Source organism: Crotalus tigris, unplaced genomic scaffold, assembly GCF_016545835.1.
Source record: "Crotalus tigris isolate CLP2741 ecotype Arizona unplaced genomic scaffold, ASM1654583v1 scf7180000024359.8030256, whole genome shotgun sequence".
NCBI lineage: Eukaryota > Metazoa > Chordata > Lepidosauria > Squamata > Viperidae > Crotalus > Crotalus tigris.
The window spans coordinates 7,507,290-7,528,921 of NW_024100528.1; the positions used below are offsets into that span (position 1 = coordinate 7,507,290).

General features: G+C 37.1%; 1 protein-coding gene and 1 long non-coding RNA gene across 11 annotated transcripts in view; one reads left to right on the top strand and one right to left on the bottom strand.

The window, feature by feature from the left end:
- The window catches only part of NBEA (neurobeachin), a 375,860-nt gene extending 368,206 nt beyond the window's left edge, over positions 1–7,654 (bottom strand). For all 10 annotated transcript variants that reach the window (XM_039327273.1, XM_039327274.1, XM_039327265.1 and 7 more), the window contains exon 1: positions 7,036–7,654. In XM_039327273.1, coding sequence (XP_039183207.1) covers positions 7,036–7,359 — 324 coding nt within the window. In that variant the 5' untranslated portion in view covers positions 7,360–7,654. The remainder of the gene's footprint in view (positions 1–7,035) is intronic.
- A 176-nt stretch (positions 7,655–7,830) lies between these two features.
- On the top strand, positions 7,831–8,343 carry LOC120300798. Its single transcript, XR_005554744.1, has 2 exons — positions 7,831–7,987; positions 8,076–8,343. It is a non-coding gene; the product is annotated as an uncharacterized LOC120300798 (long non-coding RNA).
- Positions 8,344–21,632: the final 13,289 nt, after the last annotated feature.

Genomic DNA, 21,632 nt, shown 5'->3' on the forward strand with positions numbered 1-21,632 from the left:
CTGAAAAATCTCTACCACACAGAAAACTATATAGAAGTACAAATAAGATTTGCATAACCTTGACTTATTGAAGCAATAAGCTTCACCTTCCACAGCTATAAGGGCAGGCCAACAGTGATAGCTTCACCTTCCACAGCTATAAGGGCAGGCCAACAGTGTGATGTGGCTACAAAAAAGTAAAGCAAATGCAAACAAGTGAAGATGCAACACCTGTTGTTGCAAAGCAAATGCATCAACAGGTGAAGATCGAACAAGTAATTATTCCTCCCTATTCTGTGTCAGTTAGATCAAACCTAGAATATTCAGAGTTCAGATGCTACATTTTAGAAAGGACGTTGCTAGACTGGAATGTGTTTAGAAGAATGCAACAAAATAATATTGAGCCCACAAGGAAAAATCTGTGAAGAATGGAGAGAGGCTTTGGGAATGTTCAGCCTGAAGAAGAGAAGACTGAAAGGAGGCACAGTCACTCTCTTCAAGGGATGTTATGCGGAGTTCTTTCAAAAAATGGATTGAAGTTATAAAAAAGTAGATTTAATTGGATACCAGAAAAACTTCCTGATGTTACAAATGTTAAACAATGGAACAGATTACCTGAAGGATATAGTTAACTCTCTCCTTCAACTGAGATGTTTAAAACAAGGTGACTGGATAAGGCTATCCGATAGGGTGCTGTAGTTGTGGTTTCCTGCCCTAGGATGATCTCTTGGATCTATTTTCTTAGGTCTTTTACATTGTATGGTTCCACGAAGTCTCCAAGGTAACACTCCTTAACTATGGGGGAATTTCAGTGTTTCACGTGTGCTTTGTATTCTAGATGCACATTTTGCTGGCTGTTAATCTGTACAGTCAAAAGTCACATACATATTAAATATTATGTGCACTGAGGCTATTATTCTCAAGGCCTACAATTTTACTAATTTATTCAATTATGGTGCCTGGATAATAACTGATTATTAGTTATTAGGAATTACCAATTTACTTTATTTGAACAGCTATTGGTGCTTTGGGAGAAAACATTTATCTAATAGAATTAGGCAAAAGAAGTTACTGCAGTGCATGATCAGTTTGGAGAGAGAAATAGGAGTGTTAACAAGCAAGAACGTTGAATCTATAAGTCTCCCTTATTAGTTTCTCTTACCAATCTCTCTTGACAGGGGAACCAAGCCCTGCTATAGGGCTAGGCTCTATTCCTTTCATTTCTATAGACGTAATAAATATTTCAGAGTCAATTCGAAGATATTACTCTAAGTGGAAGAGCAGGAAGATAAACAATACTGAAGGATCAGGTCAAAAGGGGTTTTTTTATGTGTAGTTTTTTTTTTCAAGAAACGCTATTAGCTGAGCCTAGGATAGGGTGAGTTACCTGGAGAATAAGAGTTTATGTAGCAAATGAATCCAATTGATAGAACATATTTTTAATGCAAGTTTGGTGACTTTTTTCGAGAAAGAACAATCCTGCTTGTTTCTCTAGATGTTCAACTTCATCTGTGCACTATCAAGTTTCTCTTCTGACTCTCTTGGATAATATAACATTTCTTGTGCCTCATATATTGAATTGGTCAATCTTTTGCCTGTCAATTTTCCATGAAAAAAACACGTTTGTTAGGCAACCTTAGCCATATGGAAGGGTCTTTGTCATAAACATTCTCTTGGAGGATAGAACATGCAGTTTGAATTTCATTGTTAAAATTAAATGGCAGCTATTAGGAAATATAGGGAACACATAAGGACCAGAAAATTTACACCATATACAGAATTCAACATAATTTTTCAGATTTTGTTGTTTATTAAAACAGCAACAGTTAAGTTGCATCCTTGTAAGAAACCAGATATTACAAATATGCTACATTGAAAGCCTTTTATATTCATCCAAATAAAACTATCAGTACAATCCCATTCATCCTTGGAAATGGTATCAGCTTTGTTCAGTATAGTTTAAGAGTTCGACCTAAACCATTTGTCATGTCCCTGCATGGGATTACTGCCATCAACTTGACTGTATAAGTAAAACAATGTCCAATGCAATAATTGTCTTATATTTATTTTAATATATACCTATTATGTATGAAATTGCTGATTTAAGAGGTTTTAGAATGTTTTATTTACTTGTATGTAAATTAACTTTTGAGCTATGTAGTATTCCAGCTCACCAATTTAATCACAGAATTCAAAGATAATCATTAAAAGTTTAACCAGTCTCATCTTCAAAATCTTGTTCTAAATTCCAAGTCAGATGTGAAAAAAATGCTGTTTCAAAAGTTGTTTAAATTAATAAAATTGTACTTTATATAACTAGTACTGCAGAGAGCTATTTGTTTAAAAGCAAATGCACATGCATCTCTCTATTTATTTTCAAGATATATTGCATACCAACTACAAATTATTTCATAGGAAAATATCTGAGGCATAAAAAGTATGGTGACTAAGTAGACATTTCCCTGAAGTTTTCTTGGCAGGGCTTCCAGAAGAAATTTGCCACTGCTTCATAGGGTTGTTGGTAATTTATCATTTATAACAAAAGTGATATACACCATTCCTGAAAGCAATTCCCAAAAGGATGCGAGCTAAGTTAATGTAACTCTTATGTCATTTCTCAATATGATTTGAAAAGTACATGTTTATATGCATAATGAGTTTGAAAATAACAGGAGATACTGCCCTACAATATATACTGGAGAAGAAAAAATAAAACATAATTTATTCTAACTTGGAATATTCTGTGTCTTGTTCTCTATCAACTTTTTTTCTAACTATGCATAAAAGTTCAATATGTGATACATGGGATTTATTAACCTATACAATTCTAGCTCAGACAATTTCATTTAATTAACAGGATATAATTTGATTTATTAACATGCTTGGCATTTATAAAAACAGAACATTTATTTTCAAAACATTACTCTGATATTTCTCAGACCCATTCAGTACAATTTTCCTCAAATCAAAAAAGGAATCAGCAACAATTTTTTTTTAAAAAAAATCATTACACCAATAAATTTGTGGTCAAATATATGCTTGATATTTGATTATAAACAAATGGTTTAATCAAAGTTATTTACTCTATACAAAGCAATCCCAAAGATGCTTTTTTCAAAAGGCAACTGGACTTTGTTTTTCTTTGAAGATGTTTCACTTCTCATCCAAGAAGCTTCTTCAGCTCTGATTGGATGGTGGGGAATGGAACGATTTATACTCCTTGCACACAGCTGGTCATTTGTATTCTTTTAGAGCAGGGGTGTCAAACTCGCAACATCACGAGACGTGTCGCGATGTACCGTGACTTTTTTGCCATTGCCAGCAATGGGTGGGCGCGGTTTTGCTATGATGCATCCGGCCCGTGGGCCAGCAGTTTTAGAGAGTCATTGAGGTCACATGGAGGTTTGTCTGTGTCCTTAGAGTCACCTGAGTAATGCAAGTGGGATTGCAAATGGGAAATGGCAAATAATTGTATCATTATTATATTTGACTTCAGACATGAGTTTGGACAAAGGTTTGTGATAAGGGGCTTAAAAGGAATATCCTGGAACCCATTTTTAACTTAGGACATCTAAATATATTCACCATGCATAGTATTGCAAACTTTTCTTTTTTTGTCATGTCCCAATCTCATTATTTCCTGTGTTTACTTTCAGAGACTTCAATATCTGTAGCACTCCTATAAGAGTATATACTCATTTCGGTGAGATTCCATGTACACTTTTTAAAAATTTGGCTAGGCTAATCAGTCAGGAAGTCCTCCTCCTAGCAACTGTATTGCTGATTCGTTGTTCTATCTTATTAATTAACAGAGGTGTGCAATGCAGTAAGTTCCCTGCAGCTGCCACATGATCCTGCTTTATGAGAAACTGTATCTTATTTACATATATTTTAAAGCATTTCCTCAAATCAAGTCAAAAGCAGTACACAGTTCTATTACAGAGACAATCTAGTAATTACTCTAGTATTCTGACAATTAATTTACCTTATTATTAGTAGACTTGTATTTATATAGCCTGGCCTTTTGAATTATCAAAATTTTCTCACTGCAAATATGAATTGGTTATATGAACCTTCAAAGTAGATATTTGAATTGAAAATTATTCAATTAAATCTCTGAATCTAATCGATTTTTCACATTAGATCAATGAATCATTAAATCATATTGTATCTACAAATTTATTTTATGATTGGGAATCAATTTTTCAAATCAAATTGAATTCAAATCAATTCAATTATTTTTTTCAGTTCAATAGATAATTTTCTATAATACTGTACATGAAAATCGATTTATTAGAAAGTATTTAATGTCATTAAACTAGTTTTCTCTGATTTGTCATTTTTAACATTAATCAAAACACTACCTTTTTTTGAAGAAGAAACTGAATATTTCATTTTAAAGAGGCTATTGAATCTTGTTCTTATGAACATATCTTATATGAGTTTGTCACTTCTAATTTGTATTCTGTAGGGAGATACTTTCCCAAAGAACAATTTAAGATGAAGCTCCAAGTGTACCATCTAAAATCCCATAATGTAACTAAATCACATTATAGTTATTCGCTTTCTGCAATACAATTTAAATTGCAGGAAATTCACATATTTTGACTCCCAGTTTTTTCCAAACAACAACCTTGTGAGGTGGGTTGGGCTGAGAGTGACTGGCCCAAGGTCACCCAGCTGGTTTCATGGCTGAGACAGGACTTGAATCACAGTCTCCTGTTTTCTAGCCTAGTGCCTTAACCATTAGACCAAATAGGCTTAAGAAACCTATAGAAATAGCTCTTTGTGTAGCTGGAGAAAGACCATTATAGAAGAAAACATATGTAGCTCAGATTTCAACCATGGAGTTGAGCCTGTTATTTGCTTGCAGACATTTCATTATCCAATTAAGTTTCCAACTAAGTAACATTATGAGTGCTGGACCATTTCAAGTTTTCAACTAGAATGCATTCTTTCTGCAACAATATATATTTAAATTATACTGAAACATATCCTCTCAGCAAGTATTAAGCATAGTAAAAAAACAAAGTTAATTCTTTCATAACTTGATCCTGTGCATATTTCAGTAACCAATTCTAATGTAAAAACCATCATAGCAGTTTATCATCAAAATCTTTAAAAAAAAACAAGTGGGACTGAATTCCACATATTAATATGCAGTAACAGAGGATACTCCAACAAAATTTGTTACTGGCTTATGAATGGATAAAGTATTACCTGACACATCAACAGGTTCATAGAGGCAATGCCAAAATAATAAATAAATTCAGAAAATGGATTAAACACTTTATCTCCAGGGCATGATCTGCTTAATGAATGAAAGCTGCTTTATTTTGATAACCTTATTCCATTGCTCTACTGAAATAAATAAGCAGTATCTTTATATAAATTAAACAAATGTAGCAACTTAAATAACAGTGTTTATTTTAAAAGACACCTTTGAAAACTGAGAAACAGATGTGAATGTTGAAGAACTGCCAATAGTTTATCTTAGAGTCACAAACCTCATAAAAGCCAACAGAGCTTTAACTTTCACTCATCCATAAGCTATAAATGTTAAATATCCCATTTCTAACTGTGTTAACAGCACTGTCACTCTGTAAGACTAGATAACATTTACTAAAAATCAAGGCAATATAAGATATCCAAGTGATTATTTCGGCTTCTGCCATAGTAATAAATTAACATGGAATGTTTAAAATTTAGTCACAAAAAGACCCCCAAATGTTTGCAAAGGTTATTCATTTTACCATCAAGATAAAATATTCTCATTTATTCAGCTATTTCATCAGTTTTGCCACAGCAAATCTTTCATTCAGAAGCATCAAATCAGATATAACTGGAAGTAAATCATTTCTAAATTCTTATTTTTCTCCCTGATATTAAACAATAAACTTCTGGTACAGATAGAGGTGAATACTGCCATATACTTCTGCATTAACTCTTGCACACCATGAACTGAATAAGGGTTCCATATAAATGCTACCTTGTCTAAGGAGGGGACATTTTTGCATAATTTAGATATGAAAGTGATCTAAAAAAATCTATTCTAAATGATCAGATAATTCATTCCTAGTGTAATGAAATAATAGGTCATCTCATTAACATTGTAAGAGACATAGCCCCTTTTTTAACATGTCAAACCGAACTGCTAGCAAGGTTAAACATTCACACATGTCAACTAGAGAGAAGAAATGCAATCTGTAGCTATAGTTTAATCTTGCATAATTAAAAGGAATTAATATCAAATCCTCTTCTTAACAATAAAGCCATTTATAATCCATTAAAACTGAAAATAAAATTAAATCTAGTTTTATAAAATATTGTATTTGGAAAAGCAACAGATAAGGCCGTGCAATTTTATGGGATAGAGCAACATTCTATACAGTACTGTAAGGAAGGCAATCAAGTTAATTTACAGCTGATACAGTTCTATGTGGATATTAAAATCATAGAGTTGGATGGAATCTGAAGGGAGTTTGAGCATGAAAGTTGGGGAAGGGATTAAAAGAATCAAACTTCATCATTGCAAAGGAGGAACTCAATGCTAGAACAGCAGTAACTACTAATTCCCAGTGGAAAAAAACCTTTCATTTCTGGATGTAAAAGATTCAGCTGCCACAGGCCTGATCAAGTTCAAGGAGGTGGTGAACAACTTGACAGAAAAGGCAGTAAGGAGAAGACCAGTATAGCAAAAGGCAGAAGCGAGTTAAGGGCAAAGCAGGCCTGTGAAGCTATAGGAGCTCTCTGTGGACCAGTGGGAGATAAAAGACTTCCTAGGTAAGCCTCCAAGTAGCTCAAGAAGACCTCCTAACTCCTCCCCTCTTCTATGGGCTGTTGGAAGATGTGTCAAAATGAGGGGTGGAAAAGTAGGATAGAAGATGAGGGAGCACTTAAGAGGACAGAAGTGGAGTTAGGGAGTTCCAGAGCTAGAGACTCTTGCCCGGGCAAGACAAGGCAAGGTGAACCCAAAGGAGCGTGGCAGCGCTCCCTTCTATGGAGAAGGGGTAGAAGACTGCTCGTGCCCCTGCTGGTGGGATGGAGCCCCCTTACCAGGTTCAATACGGTCTCCACGATGTCCCTGTTGCTGACCTCCCCGACTTGAATGAGTCCGATCAACACGGCAAATTTCATGCGGATGTTGCGGATGGGCACGGACGGATTAATCATCCCCGCGGGCAACACGACAGAGCCAGAACCCGATGCCCTCAGCTCCCCCATCACGGCCGCAGAGCTGCTGCTGCCGCCGCCGCCGCCTCCAGCCACCGCTGCGAGAGCAGGTGACGGGGCTGAAGCTCCGCCGGTGCTGCTGGCCCCGACCGGGATGAGACCCGCCGGTTGCGGCTCCGGCCCCGTCACGGACTTGTCGCTCGCCATTTAGCCTCGGCTGCTGCTGACCCTGCTTGCCGCCGTGCTCCTCCCTGAACGAGAAGCTGCGCCTCCACCGCAGCAGCAAGACCACGGCAGGAGCAACGCCGGCGGGGCCGCTAAACCGGACCAAGCCGCCGCCGTTGCCTCGCCGAAAGACCGTCCCAGGAGCCGCTCCCCCGCTGGACTCTATAATGAGATTATTATGGGCTCCGCTGCCCCGTTAGCCGGAGCAGCTTCTCGCCCTATCCTCTTCAACAGAGACGGGAAGAGCCTCCGCGGTATTACCAGCCGGGCGAGGGAGGAAACCGGCGAGGGCGACGGGGGCCAGAGAGCCACTCCGCAGCCCCCGCTGTTGTTGTGGAGCCAGAACCGCCGCCGCCGCCGCTCACTCCGCCATGTTGCCGCCCCCTGCCTGCGGTAGCTGCCAGGGCGCCTGCGCTGCGGAGCCCGCGGAGGAGTGGCCCGGCTCCCTCGGCAGCCCCTTTTACCCCTCCTTCTTTCGTCGCGTCCCGCACATTCGCCGGGAGACAAAGTCGGCGAAGGGATCGCTGCGCTCGTAGCAGCTGAGCTGCTTGCTTTCCCCGCTTGGCCGGCGAGAAGCAGCGGTGGCTAGAGGCGGTGGCGGCTTCCACAGGTAGTGATAGCGGCGAGCGGATGACATAACGGGTTTGGGTTTTCCTCCCTCGACCGGCGAGACCTCATTCCACCTTTCGCAATTGCAGCGGCTGCGTGAGAAGACAACGGCGTGCTGGCAAAGAAAACCGCCGGGCCCGGCCCATTATGGCCCCTGCGACGACCGCGGCGGGAGAAGCAGGTGTCTATGGCCGGCGGCTGCCCCTCCACTGCCGTCTGCCTGCCTCTTTGCCTGCCTGAGGAGAGCCGGATAACCGCGCAGGGAATCCAGAGGTCTGCCAAGAGCGCGCACTTCTGGCCTGTATGGGGGAAGGGGAGAATAAAAGTGGCGGAGAATTCCCCACATTTTGAATGATTTCACATTTGTATTGGTTGACCGGAAGGATTTCCTGCTCTACTGCTGAAGGCAGTTGATCCCTAGGGCCGCCACTTGCGATACAAAAATCACGATGTGTAGGTGGAAGGGTGGTGTGAGGAAATACATAAATTTCTATGACGATTTGCCCAAACCACTTTCCATCTCCCTGACAGTATTAAAAATAACAAATTCAAAGCTTTGCTAGCATGGTCTTAAGAGGTTGTAACATAGGATTCCCCACCACCACTTACCAAAATTTGTGGATGTGAGGTAGAAACCATACATTCATCTATTTGTGGCTTTGGCATATTCATGTTTGGGACATACGATGTCAGACTCCCAAAATTAGTATGAATCTCCTATCCAGATCTATTAACTATAGAATTCTAGTTCCAGCATAAAAATAGGGAAATGGCACCAAAAATGGGTTCTAGGCATAGTCTATATTTCTAAATCTACCAATCACAACACAAAAATCTACAGTTTTCTCTTGAAACATCATAAATTCATTGTTTTTATACATTTGGGGTGTGACTACTTGGATATGAGGATGGATCTTCATTATTTTCCATGAAGTATATTTAATCCATCATTATGTTTAAGTGGGATACAGAGACAGTAAGTAAAAAATGCTAACACATTCAAATAAATTCCCTTTCTAACTTTTATTCTGCTTATATGTAGGAAAATCAGGTAGGCAAATATATTTTGGCCCAGCTTAAAGTATTAAAATTAACACTTTGAATTAAGCCCAGAAAACTGTTGACAATCAATACAAATCTGTTAGTAGATAAATGATGTAATGATACTATACCATGCACCAGATAACAGGCTGCTGCATTTTGCATCAATTAACGCTTAAGGGTTCTGTTCATGTTAGCACACTTAAATAGCTTAGGTATTATCACAAATATTACACTTAACATTCATTGTGCAAATGTGTTCTTTGTCAGCACTGTCTTAAATCTAAGAACAGTAGAATGTCAAATAATTTTTTCGAGATATGAATCTGTTCTTTCAGCACTAAAGATTACCACTTTCAGAAAAGATTTTACTCCAAAGCCTAAGTCTAAAAACAGTTTTTAATTATCTGATTAATTCTAGCATATTTAATGGCATCCACACCTCTGGATACTGTTTAAAAGTTGATTTAGATTTACTTCAGTAAAGTATTGCATCATATAAATATATGCTAATATTTATGCAGTAATCTGAACATATTACATGCTGTACTATAAAAATCATTCAGAAAAAATATTTTGGAATGCAGAGAAACATAATCACGGGACATGTTTTAGACTTATTAAAGTAGTTGGGTCTTTAACAGAACTATCACAAGTGTTTCAAAGCACCTTTTCTCAATTATTTTCAAAGTATAAAGAACTCTAGTGAAGGAAAAAATATAGCATCATTAGGCAAACAAAAGAGAAGATTCCTCCTTCCTCAAGTCTAATTTTCACAGGGAAAGTAAACCATAAAACTTGATACAAAGAAATGATGGTTCAAAAACTGTAAAGGAATATACTGTAGAGAGAACCTTGGAGAAGAAATGTATGAACCATTAAGGGAGAAGAAATGGCAGCTCAATGCTGAGAAAGTGGTGCTAGAAATTCAAAACAATCCTATCTTGATTTTATCTGATATAAGGGGAAGAGGGAAACTCACTATGGACTTTCACAATTTTATTATTATACTATATAGCAATAAAGTAGCTTTCCTAGAATTCCTGTGGTGTCTCTTTGTTTACCTTGCTTACCTCGAAGGGCTGACATCAGTCTTTAAAACCTCACTATTATCAGATGAGCATCAAACCTCGCCATTATATCCTGAAGATGGAGATTGATCCTCAGCATACCCTGGGGTCTGCAGAATAAGTTCCAAAGTATTCTTATAGTATTATAGAAGTATAGTAAACCAACCTTGAAAAGCAGTATAGAAATAATTGGGCATACTTTCAGTTACTTTTGAGAAGTGGGGGGGGAGAAACTTGAGATACCCACCCTCATTCTATATTACGAGAAGACAGAATTTCAAGATTCTGTTATACCTTACAACAAAGCTCTAATAATCCTTGTGACACATTATTACCTAATCTGACCTACTTTGAAAGACTAACATTAATCTCAAAAGTCTTAACTGCTTTCTGTTCAGAGGCATTGCACTTTGGCTTAATCATGGAGATGACGTAAGATCATTGAGGCATCCCACAATCTTCCTGAACTATGGTTACAACATTAATAGCAGATTGATACACAAATAACACAGCTACACAATGGCATAACAGTCTTTTGGACAAAGGAATAATATTTGGATCAACAGTATTTGCAACATCCCAGAATAGTTCAGCAGCCTACAGCCCAACTAATATTTCTTCACTCTCATGGGAGTTTGTCAGAAAGATTTGGAGGAATCAATCTGACTTGTTACAATCCTATGTGAATTGCTTGTGGCAAGTGGATCAAGAGAATTTCCTATAGATCACTCCAAGATGACTTTTGAGTATGCTATAATAATAGGAAACCAAGTAGGCTACGCCCTCATTTAGGACAATGATCCATTAGTGGGTAATTACCAGATTTTCATGCAAATATTTAAAGATGCATTTAACCATTCATGTAGGAGACCAACAACAAATTAAGAATTTTGCAAGTTAAAAAAGCAATTGTAGAGACAGATTTTTAATTATAAGACAGGTGGGGCAGAATGATCTTGCTCTGATTGACTAGTTTTGAGAAGGATTTGCTAATGAACTGAGAAATAATTAGTAATATAAGGCACACCCAGAAAAATTGGAAGAACTGTTCCAGTATTGTATGTTAATGGGTGATTGAAGAAGAGGCATAGAGAAAATAGTAAAACATGTAAACCGTCTCCCCTTGGCTTCTCAGCTACATCAGAGAACCTATTCAAACAGGATCAGTAAGGAACCCCCTGTCCTCAGCAGAGAAATAGAGTAGGAAATATCTTGGTTTTTCCTGGGAATTCTTAGTCAAGGCTTGCACTGCTTAAGTGCAGACCTCTGAATTTGTTAAGTGTTACACCTGTAGAACTATAAGTCACATAACAAGCAAGTGCCCAGATTACTCCAGAGCATCATCTCAGATAAGATCTCAGGCTCCCTTCCCAGGATACACATAAAGAAATTACATAAACAACCATATTTTCCAATGAATAAATTTCATAAGGTAATAAGAAAAGAAAACACGTTTCCTGGTTATCCTCATTAGTAGAGGAATTATTACAAATTAGAAACAAGTCTATTCAAAAACCACCCATACTAACTTCAGTAGCAAAGTAATTCAACCTTTCACAAGAGGAGCTGTGTAAGAACATTATTTAGACAAGCCCAAACATGCTACAGAAAACCAGAATACCAAAAAAAGGAGGGAAATGGCTGTATATCATCTTCCCTATAACAAAAGGTTACTCCCACAATTTTACAGATCTGTTGGGCCACTTTTAATAGAATAGACTTTTACAAATTTGGATTTCAGAGGCATTTAACAATTTATTAAGAATGAAATAAAGGCATAATGTTTAACTGAATTTGAATATTACAGTAATGCCTTATGGACTCATTAACTGCTCCACAGTCTTCTCCAGATCCATGCTTATGATAAATATTTAGAAGTATACTTGGTGACATGATTTTTTCAGAAGAAACAGTTTTGCACAAGATGCAGATAGAAATGTCTTGGAGCACAGTACAAACTTTTTGTCAAATTGAAAAAACTGTGTGCTTCCTCTTCTCCAGTTAACTATTTGGTCACCAGAATAAGGCAGGTGCCACAGATTGAATCCAGCAAAAGTACAATACATTTCCCTTGGCTGGCATCCAGAAAAGTGAAGGATGTCCAGGCTTGTAGAAGCAGGGTTGCCAATTTCTAAGAAATTTTATAACTGACTTTGTGGAGTTCATAAAAATCTCTTGTCATAACTTCTTTAAAAAAAATCCCATAACTACACATAGAAGTTGAAGAATAGATAGCAGTTCAGGAACTGAACAATAATAAAACACCATTTCTGAAATCCTTCAGTGTCTATTCTTCACTTGGCCTACCTCAAAGGTCTAAGAGATACTAAAATATTGTAGAAATATTGAGAAATTTTATTATATCTAGATAAAAGTATTCTTTAACAGACACATGCTTAAATCCCTTTGTTCAACTCAAAAAGTCACAGTATTCATTTTATTTATTTATTAAATTTGTTTGCTGCAAAGTGACTCATTCCCATTACCTAATTTGATCCCATTAACACATGCATGACATAACCCACATCTGTTGTGCTGCTAAAATGTATATTATCATTTGCATAAAACCACATACAGGAGTTGCATCCTGCAGTTTGGCATCTGCTACTAATTTTTGCATGGTATCCTGTTTAAAATGAACTCTTGAAAGTTCTCTTGAACTAATATGTATAATTCATTTGTCTATACTATTTATAAAACTTGAAATAGATTTATTATCTGTATTATCATAATCCTAGATTGCAATAATAATATCCCTTTGTGTGCAACTTCATAAAAGGATCAGAAGGGAGGTACGCATGCATTGGTATATGTATATATTACATTAAAAACATGCATTAAAAACAATTCCCCAAGCTGTTTTTCAAGTTTCAGTCATGTATTTTGTCTCTACACCTCCCTGCCCACAAGCCATTTGAGGTAAAGTAAGAAGATGCAATTTCTCAACAAAGAAAAACCACGGTGATTAACTACTTAAATATAACATCAATGACTATTTCTTACAGGCATTGAATGACACATCATAATTGTTGTTGTTGTTAATTGCGAAGTCGTGTCCGACCCATCGCGACCCCATGGACAACATTCCTCCAGGTCTTCCTGTCCTCTACCATCTTGACACATCATAATAGTGGTTTCATTATTATAACAGTATTATAACAAGTACCAAACAAACAAGTTTACCTCTCTATCAAGAATTGTAACATTTTTTAACTTGTGGATACTGGTATATTCAGAATTTTACACTTTGTTGTAGACATATTTCACAGATAGAATATGTGAGATAATCATTCTTCTGCTATGGTAATAATCATGCAATGGTAAGACTCTACTTGAAGTACCATTCTAAGCACCAAATTGCAAAAAAGATTATAGAGAAACACTAAATTTCAGTGTCAGTGATAACTGATTTTAAAACTGAGCCCTAAAGGAATGAATAAAGGAACTGGGCATATTTACCTTGCAAAAAAAAATAATAAGAGAAGATATTGTAATTGTCTATAAACATCTAAAGGGATGTTGTAGATTCAGAGAGCTGAATTATTGAAGTAGCAGGATATAAACATGCAATGAAAATTTAAAGAAAGGAAGTTATATCCAATAACATAATTGCGTATTTAAAAATTTTTACATTTTGAGGGTTTTCTGTTAGCTACTAATGCAGTAGCTAACTTCTTTTGAAATCTAAATACTCCTGTTCTATGAAATATTTTGGTTATATATATATATTGGTTTTTAGATAGATAGATAGATAGATAGATAGATAGATAGATAGATAGATAGATAGATAGATAATAGATAGATAGGCAGGCAGGCAGATGCAGCCATTGAAATAACAATTTCATCTGAATGAGGTACAAAAGTACAATGAGATAATATACTACATGTAATTACTATGTGGTCTGTTTGGTTTCGGTTGAGCATATTACATAAATTCAGTCATTGTGGTTTGGAAATTTGATCTATCATTTAGAATTTATCCTGTTGGGCTCATTAATGTGAAAACTCAACCTTGGGTGTGTTTGCATTTGTGTGTTTGCAGTTTTCTTTTTTATATATAACTAGCTGTACCTGGCCAAACATTGCTGTGGCTCAGTCTGGTGAAATAGAAAAGAAAGAAAAGAGAAAGCGCATGTAGCGTGTGTTGCTTTTACATCCAACAAATGGCGCTGTTTTTGAAAAAAAGCATGTTTTTACCTGTCACAGGTGTGACATCTATATAATATAGGTATATAAAAAACACACGCATATTCGAATGCAACATTGTGTCAAAATTTCAAAGCAATTGGTGAAGAACTTTTGGAGATTTAAGATTTTCAACAAACAAACATTTACATTTTTATTTATATAGATTTTATTAAACTTATTGGAGTATAAAATACAAATGAAAATGAAAATAGTGGGAGAAGGGGAAAGGGGAAACAGAGAAGTATATGGTGAAGGGGAGAAGCAATAACTTCTGACCCTTTTCAGTGCAGTAGAATGAGCATAATAATGCTACAGTCTCAACTTTTTACTTTGCATATTCAGGATATAGTAGTCATTTCTATAATAGAAAAACCCTTGTCAAATCAATAAATGCCAAGGTCAAAGTTTCATTTTTTTCCCATCTCAAGCACAAAATCCAGGTTTTGTGATTGAGTGGTTTCCAAATGTGAAAATTTTTTCCAGGTAGAAGTGGTTTCCAGATATAAACAAAGTTAGATGTATTCTTTCTTTTATTAAAGCGGTTAATTTGACCACCTTCACTGCTTCCATCAGTTACTCCAACCATTCTTTCATTGTGGAAATTAATATATATTTCCATTTTTGTCCTTAATAATACTAAAAACATGAATCCTGGGCATCATAATACAAATTAAAAGAAAAGCGAACACCAGGATAAAATAACCAGCCCGTTTAATGCAAACAAGCCTGTAGATAAAAGGTCACTAAGCTTTCGTCGGCCAAACCGCCGACGTCGTCAGAGTTGGAATAAAAGGAGAGCTGGGAGCCAATTCATATAACCGCCTGCCTCTGTGCCCAGCTTCTTGAGTGCGTCATGGGCCCATTAACTGCTTGACCGTAATGCATTGAGTTGCTCCACGCACCTGGCAACTTGCCCAGGAAGAGGCAGGGAGCAGGAATGCCTTAACAGCCGTTCCTTGCAGGACTGGGATGAGAGGATTACGGACAAGACAACAGCAGCTTTGGGAGTGGGGGAGGATGATGGCCCGATGATATATCTGAATTGCAGTCTGAGTAATAACACCCGGGATTACTTTAAAATGGGGAGGGGAGAGAGACAAAGCACAGACACTGCTAGATAGCCACCCCCAGGGCGCTTGTACATGCGCCAGAAGAGCGATTAAGGATCGGAAGACAACCATCAGGGCCATGGGCAAGTTGCTAGGTGCGGAGCAACTCGACGCATTACGGTCAAGCACAGTTAATGGGCCCATGACACGCTCAAGAAGCCAGGCACAGAGGCAGGCGGTTACATAAATCAGCTCCCAGATCTCCTTTTATTCCAACTCTGATGACATCGGCAGTTTGGCTGACGAAAGCTTAGTGACTTTTTATCTACAGGCTTGTTTCATTAAGCAGTCTGGTTATTTTATCCTGGTGTTCGCTTTTCTTTTAATTTGTATTTCCATTTTTGCACATAAAGCATTCTCACTGCTGTCAACATGCACACAACAAAGTTCCATTTTTTCAAGTTCTTTGTCTATTAAACCTAGAAGAAAAGTCTCTAATTTGAATATTCATTTTAAGAATCTTCTACATTAAAATAGGAATCTTAGCCCAGTATTTCTTTGCTTAAATTGCTATCCCAACCATTGTTAACAGTCCAAGAAATAGAAGTTAAACTGAATTATGTGAAACACAAGTGGTTTGCCATTGCCTCTTTTGAGGGCTGAGGAGAGTGACTAAACTCAGGCCTCCCTGGTTTCTAGTTGATGCCTTAATATACCAAACTGGCTCTCTTGAGTTAAATATTACTACCATTTATAAATAATAAAAGGCAGGAATAGCACTGACAAACAAATTTTATTATTTATTATATTCAACTTGGACATCACCCAACACAAACTGACTCTGGGTGGCTTAAAAAACATAAAAGCAAACAATATACAAGAAGCAAGCAACTATAACAAGATGGCAGAACCAATCAACAAGACAGACATCTCATATACCTAGAAAGGACTAACCATTCTAGCCAATGCTTGGAAGAAAAGCCAAGCTGGTTGTTGTTGGACTAAAACAGCCAGGCTGATACCATGGGAGATGAACAGTTCCTCAAGTAGTTCTATGCATGTAGAGTTTATAGGTCATAGCCAGAACTTTGAATTGCACCCAGAATCTAACTGGTTAGCAGTGCAATTCATGAGGGAGGGATGCCACCTACCAAGGCCTATGTTACAGTAGTCGAGTCATAAGATGCCTAGGGCATGAGTGACTATGTGAAGGACTTCCTGATCTAGGAAAGAGCTGTGCATAAGGCATCCTGGCCACAACTGCTACCTATTAATGAAGCAGGAGCTGTGAGTCCCTTATGCATCACTCATGAATCAGGAAGTGCTACCTATCTAAAATTAAAGACAGATAATACCCAGATATATGTGGCTTTAGTATCAGTAGCATTCAGTATTGGTGGGAATGAGTTGGAATCTGACTTGTATAGCTTAAGGCAGTAGTTCTTAACCTGGGCGATATTGCCCCCCAGGGGGCGATTTCATTTTTCAGGGGGTGATGGAACAAAAAGGGGCGACACGGGGGCGAAGGAATGAAAAGGGGGGCGATATGGGGGCGATGGAGCGAGAAGTTTTGGGGATACTTTTGAGACTTTTTCGTACAGTGAATCGCTGTATATCTGTCGTACAAAAACATCAGATTGCTCGCTATTAGTGGATTGAATTGTGTTTTCAAATGTTCTTCCAGCTAGCTCCAGTACAGAACGCCATACATATGTGAATACGCATCGCTTATCTTCATGCGCGTTGCGCAGCAGCCTCTACCCTTTTTATATTTCTTTTTGAGTCTTAAATTTTACTTGTAATTCAATCATTAAATATTACTGTTTTTCTTTTCGGGCATTTCACTTTCTTGCAATTGAATTTTGTTTTCAAAGTGGTCATTACATTTAAGTGTCTTGAATAAATAAGATAATAATGAAATACATGTATCACAAAGTTTGGGAATAAAGTGACGGGTGGCACCAAAATTTTTCACACAGTTGAGATAAGGGAAAAAGACTGGAAATATATTATTTGCATCAATATGTCCTGATGACAATTTTAAAGAAAACAAAAGAAGTGTTTGCATAAATTGAAGAGTTATTTCATATGTTGTGATTGAGAGGTTATGTTGGGGGAGGGGGGTGATGACAACTTCCTCATTGGCTCAAGGGGGCGATGCATTCAAAAAAGTTAAGAACCACTGGCTTAAGGCACTGGGACAGAACTTCAACAGCCTCACTTGGCCAGCCTGCAGATATAATTGTTATTGATGATACTAAGCTCCAAACCACTGGATAATTTCACCAGCTGTTTAATGTAGATATTGAATAAAAGAATACAAGAAGTGGAGCTGAAAAAGAAGGACCCTAGGAAGCGACTTTCATCCTTAACCAAGGCTGACTGAAATCAGCCCCAAGAAAGGAAAAGAACCATGTAATATTCCTAATTCCTGCAGCCAGCCCAGAAGGATACTGTGGTTGATGGTATCAAAAGACAGTGAGAGATCAAGAAGCAAATAATGAATATATCACCCAATCCCAATTCTACCACAAGTCATCAGTATGTGCAACCAAGGCTATATCTCAGCCTGAAACCCATCTGAAACTACAAGGTTGGAGGCCAGAAGATAGTTACTTAAAATTGTTAGGTTCAAGGATGGCTTTCTGAGGAGAGGGCACATCACAGTCTTTTGCAAGACAAGCTATACCACACCTACCTCAAAAAAAGTGACACCTCAAACTCAAAATCCAACTACAGGCCACCTCCTCAGGTATTTTCATAACCAGAAGTGGCCTGAATTCCATTAACAACTGCCTAACTGCTGGAACAGAGAACCCTATCCATTTCCTCAAGAATAATCAGCTATTATCATCAATGAAATTATAATGTTTATGATATGAAATACATATGAAAATATGTAAGTACACATAGTTGTAATAAATGTCTATATAGCTATAGATAATACTACTGAGATTTATAGAAATTATATAAATAATTATAAATAAGTTGGTATTAAAGTCCAAGCTCAAATATACATCTACAAAAACATTTCATTTAACTTGGCTTATTTAAAAACTGAACAATATAAATGAATAACCTGATCAATTTACCAGAATATGTATTATATTTATGGTTACTGTAGAGAAGCTAGAGATTACATTCCAACAAATGTCATATTACTTTTATTTTAATGTACTTTATACATCTTAATTTTAAAAAATCATAAGGTTGATATTAACTGAAATACTACAGTTCAGAATCAAATTTACTTCCAGAAAACAGAGAGAACATCCAACATCAGGTTTCCAAAGTATGAACTTGGAAAAATTAACAGTGTTAAATACATATAGATTCCCCTTTATTCTGAATTCTACAGGATACAAAATGCCACTGTTCCTTGTGTGACAAAGTATGAATAAGTAAGGATTAGATTTAACTGCTGAAAGTTTTAAGGGTTGCTGTATTAACCAGAAAATTCCAGCAAAATTATTTTGACATCACATGATTATAAATACATAGCATGGTCTCTGCTTCATATGTGCAGTCTCAATATGTAGATATCTCTGGAACTTTTTATCAGATACATAGATTTTATCTACTTTTCAGGATTGAAAACCTAAATATGAATCTGTCTACACTAAAGCTCGATGCAGAAACAAACATAAACATAATATGCTGAAAAACAACATACAATTAAGAATAATTTGTACATTATTTAATCAATGTTCTGATAAAAATTCCATTTGTGGTAAAACTATCCTGAAACAGCACTAAATAAACTCTGTAAACAACCACATTGGTACACTTAGTTACAATAAAAATTTATTTAAATGCAGCTTATTTTACAATATAATAGGATAGAGCTGGAAGGGACCTTGGATGTCTTCTAGTCTAGCTCCCTGCTCAAGCAGGAGAACCTATACAGTCTCAGATATTTAACAGTATTATTCTTTCCTTACATATTATGGTGAACAGTGAAAGACAATGTTGTGAACTCAAATTTCATTATACTTGTGGGAAGAATTCAGAGAAGTATTTGGGGAAATATTAAAAATACAGAATATAGTTCCCCAAAGGAATAATGGAGATCTTTAAAAAGGCAAAAACTTCTCCAAACACACACATACACACACAGCCAGACAACTCAGCAGAAACCAGCTTTTAGAAATGCAGATGTAATAATCCATTCAGGAAGGCTGGAGCCTTCCAGCTAGAAACTGAAGAAACATAATAGAAAGACAAAGACCCTTAAAATCTACATACCTCACCCAAATTCTAAGGACAAGAAACATAATAGGATTAACCCACCACCATCAGAATACCAGAAAAGCACACTCAGATTCAGATTAAAGTACATGACACAGGAAATACAAAGCCTCAAACAGGAACAGGAAACAACCTCAAGAGCCCCAGAAGGTATAAAAACCTACTCCCTGCTATATGTGGTCTCTCTGTCTCTGGCTCTCCTCTTCAATAAACTACAACCTTCTTTCTAAAGCAGTTGCCATGTTGTTTATTCCCGGCTTGGACTGGACCCTGATGAAGATTTTTCCTTCAACATACTTAAAACAGATTAATTAAAACATGATTAACTTTTATCATTATTACAATGATTCTATTTCAGGTTGGAACCAACTCATTGGAGAAGAGCCTAATGCTGGGAAAGATTGAGGGCAAGAATGGGACGACAGAGAATGAGATGGCTGGATGGAGTCACTAAAGCAGTAGGCATGAGCTTAAATGAACTTCAGAAGGTGGTAGAGGACAGGAAGGCCTGCAGGAACGTTGTCCATGGGGTCATGATGGGTTGGACACGACTTCACCATTAACAACAAAATTTGATCCCTTTCTTCCCAACATGTAGTATGTATGCAATATCCTGAAATAAGATCATTATTATCATGGTAATCATATATAGTCCATGATCAATATTTTAAAAAGATGATATAATATGACATTTGATTGAAATAAAACATAGCATATAAAGATTTAAATGCATGAATAATCTGCTTTGTATAAACAAGTCAAATTATATCAGGACTTATTGTTTTTATTGTTCAAAGACTGCAAGTAGTGATGTTGAATTATTTGAGAGAGTATTAATAAAAAGAAAAATAAACATTTTATGTGCAATGTAAGAGTTGCTAATTAAGGTATAATCACCCAGCCATCATTAGCTTCATTGCCAAGGAAAAAAATATTTCAACTTGAAAGAAAAGAGATGGCAAAGCTGATATGTAAAGTACCTCTCTGAATGAGAAGAGCTGGAAAATTAGGATTAAAAAAGGTCATAGATTTATTGAGCAAGTGGCACTCAGAGCCCTCTCTGTGGGCAAACGTGCCATTGCCCCAGCCTTGCCTCCCCTGTGACCCCCTCCTCTCCAGTAGCCCCCCCCTGAAGGAGAGTCGCCCCCAAACATGGCCCACACGGAGCAGCGCAGCCAAGGACATGGCAGCCAGGCAGCGTAGACAAGACTCTGCCCTCACACCCCATCATGCAGTTGATACTGCAGGGCGCGGGCAGAGGGTGTGGCCGCCATAGTGCTGCTGGGCTGCCTGGGTGATCTGCGGTGAGCCCTGGAGGCAGTGAATGGTCCTGTGGGGCAGAGCGGGAGCGGGGCCAGTTTTTGGGCACTCGGTCCCTAAAAGGTTCCCATCACTGATATAGATAGTAATATCCAGTGTTCATTTCTTAATGAAATCCTGAATGTACAAGAATGTGTTGGAAATTAGTCTGAAATAACAAATACTTCTCTATTTATCACTATTTTAAGGATGACACAAAAAGGTAGCCTTTTTAGAAACAGATGTTACCTAAAACATGTTAATTCTATAAAAACCAATGGTCTTCTTTCCATTAAGCAAATACTTTAGTTAATACTATCCTTAATTGTTTTCTTTGTCCATTTAATCAGTCTTCAGAAATGGCTAGAATGGTGGTCCTCAATTGCTTTGTAAGTGGGTGAAAAGAGCTAAACAAGGAATTTTGTAATGAATGGAATTAAGAATAAAATGATGAAATGGTTTGTAAAGAAACTGAAATGAATGCTAGAGGGTATATTTTAGATATTTATATGGGTGTTAGAGTAATATATCACACAGTCAAATTATATGAATGCTATAAATGTTAGTACCTTCCAAAAATGGATAAAAAGCAAATGGTAAAATATTGAAAAATAGTGAGGCTGCAGGGATAAATGGTGAAATTGGAGAAATATTAAAATATGGACCTGCTTTGCTTATATTTATAGCTGTGCTTCTCATTTAATGTGTATTAAGACTACATATGTGCCTGACAGTTGGAAAAATGCTGTTA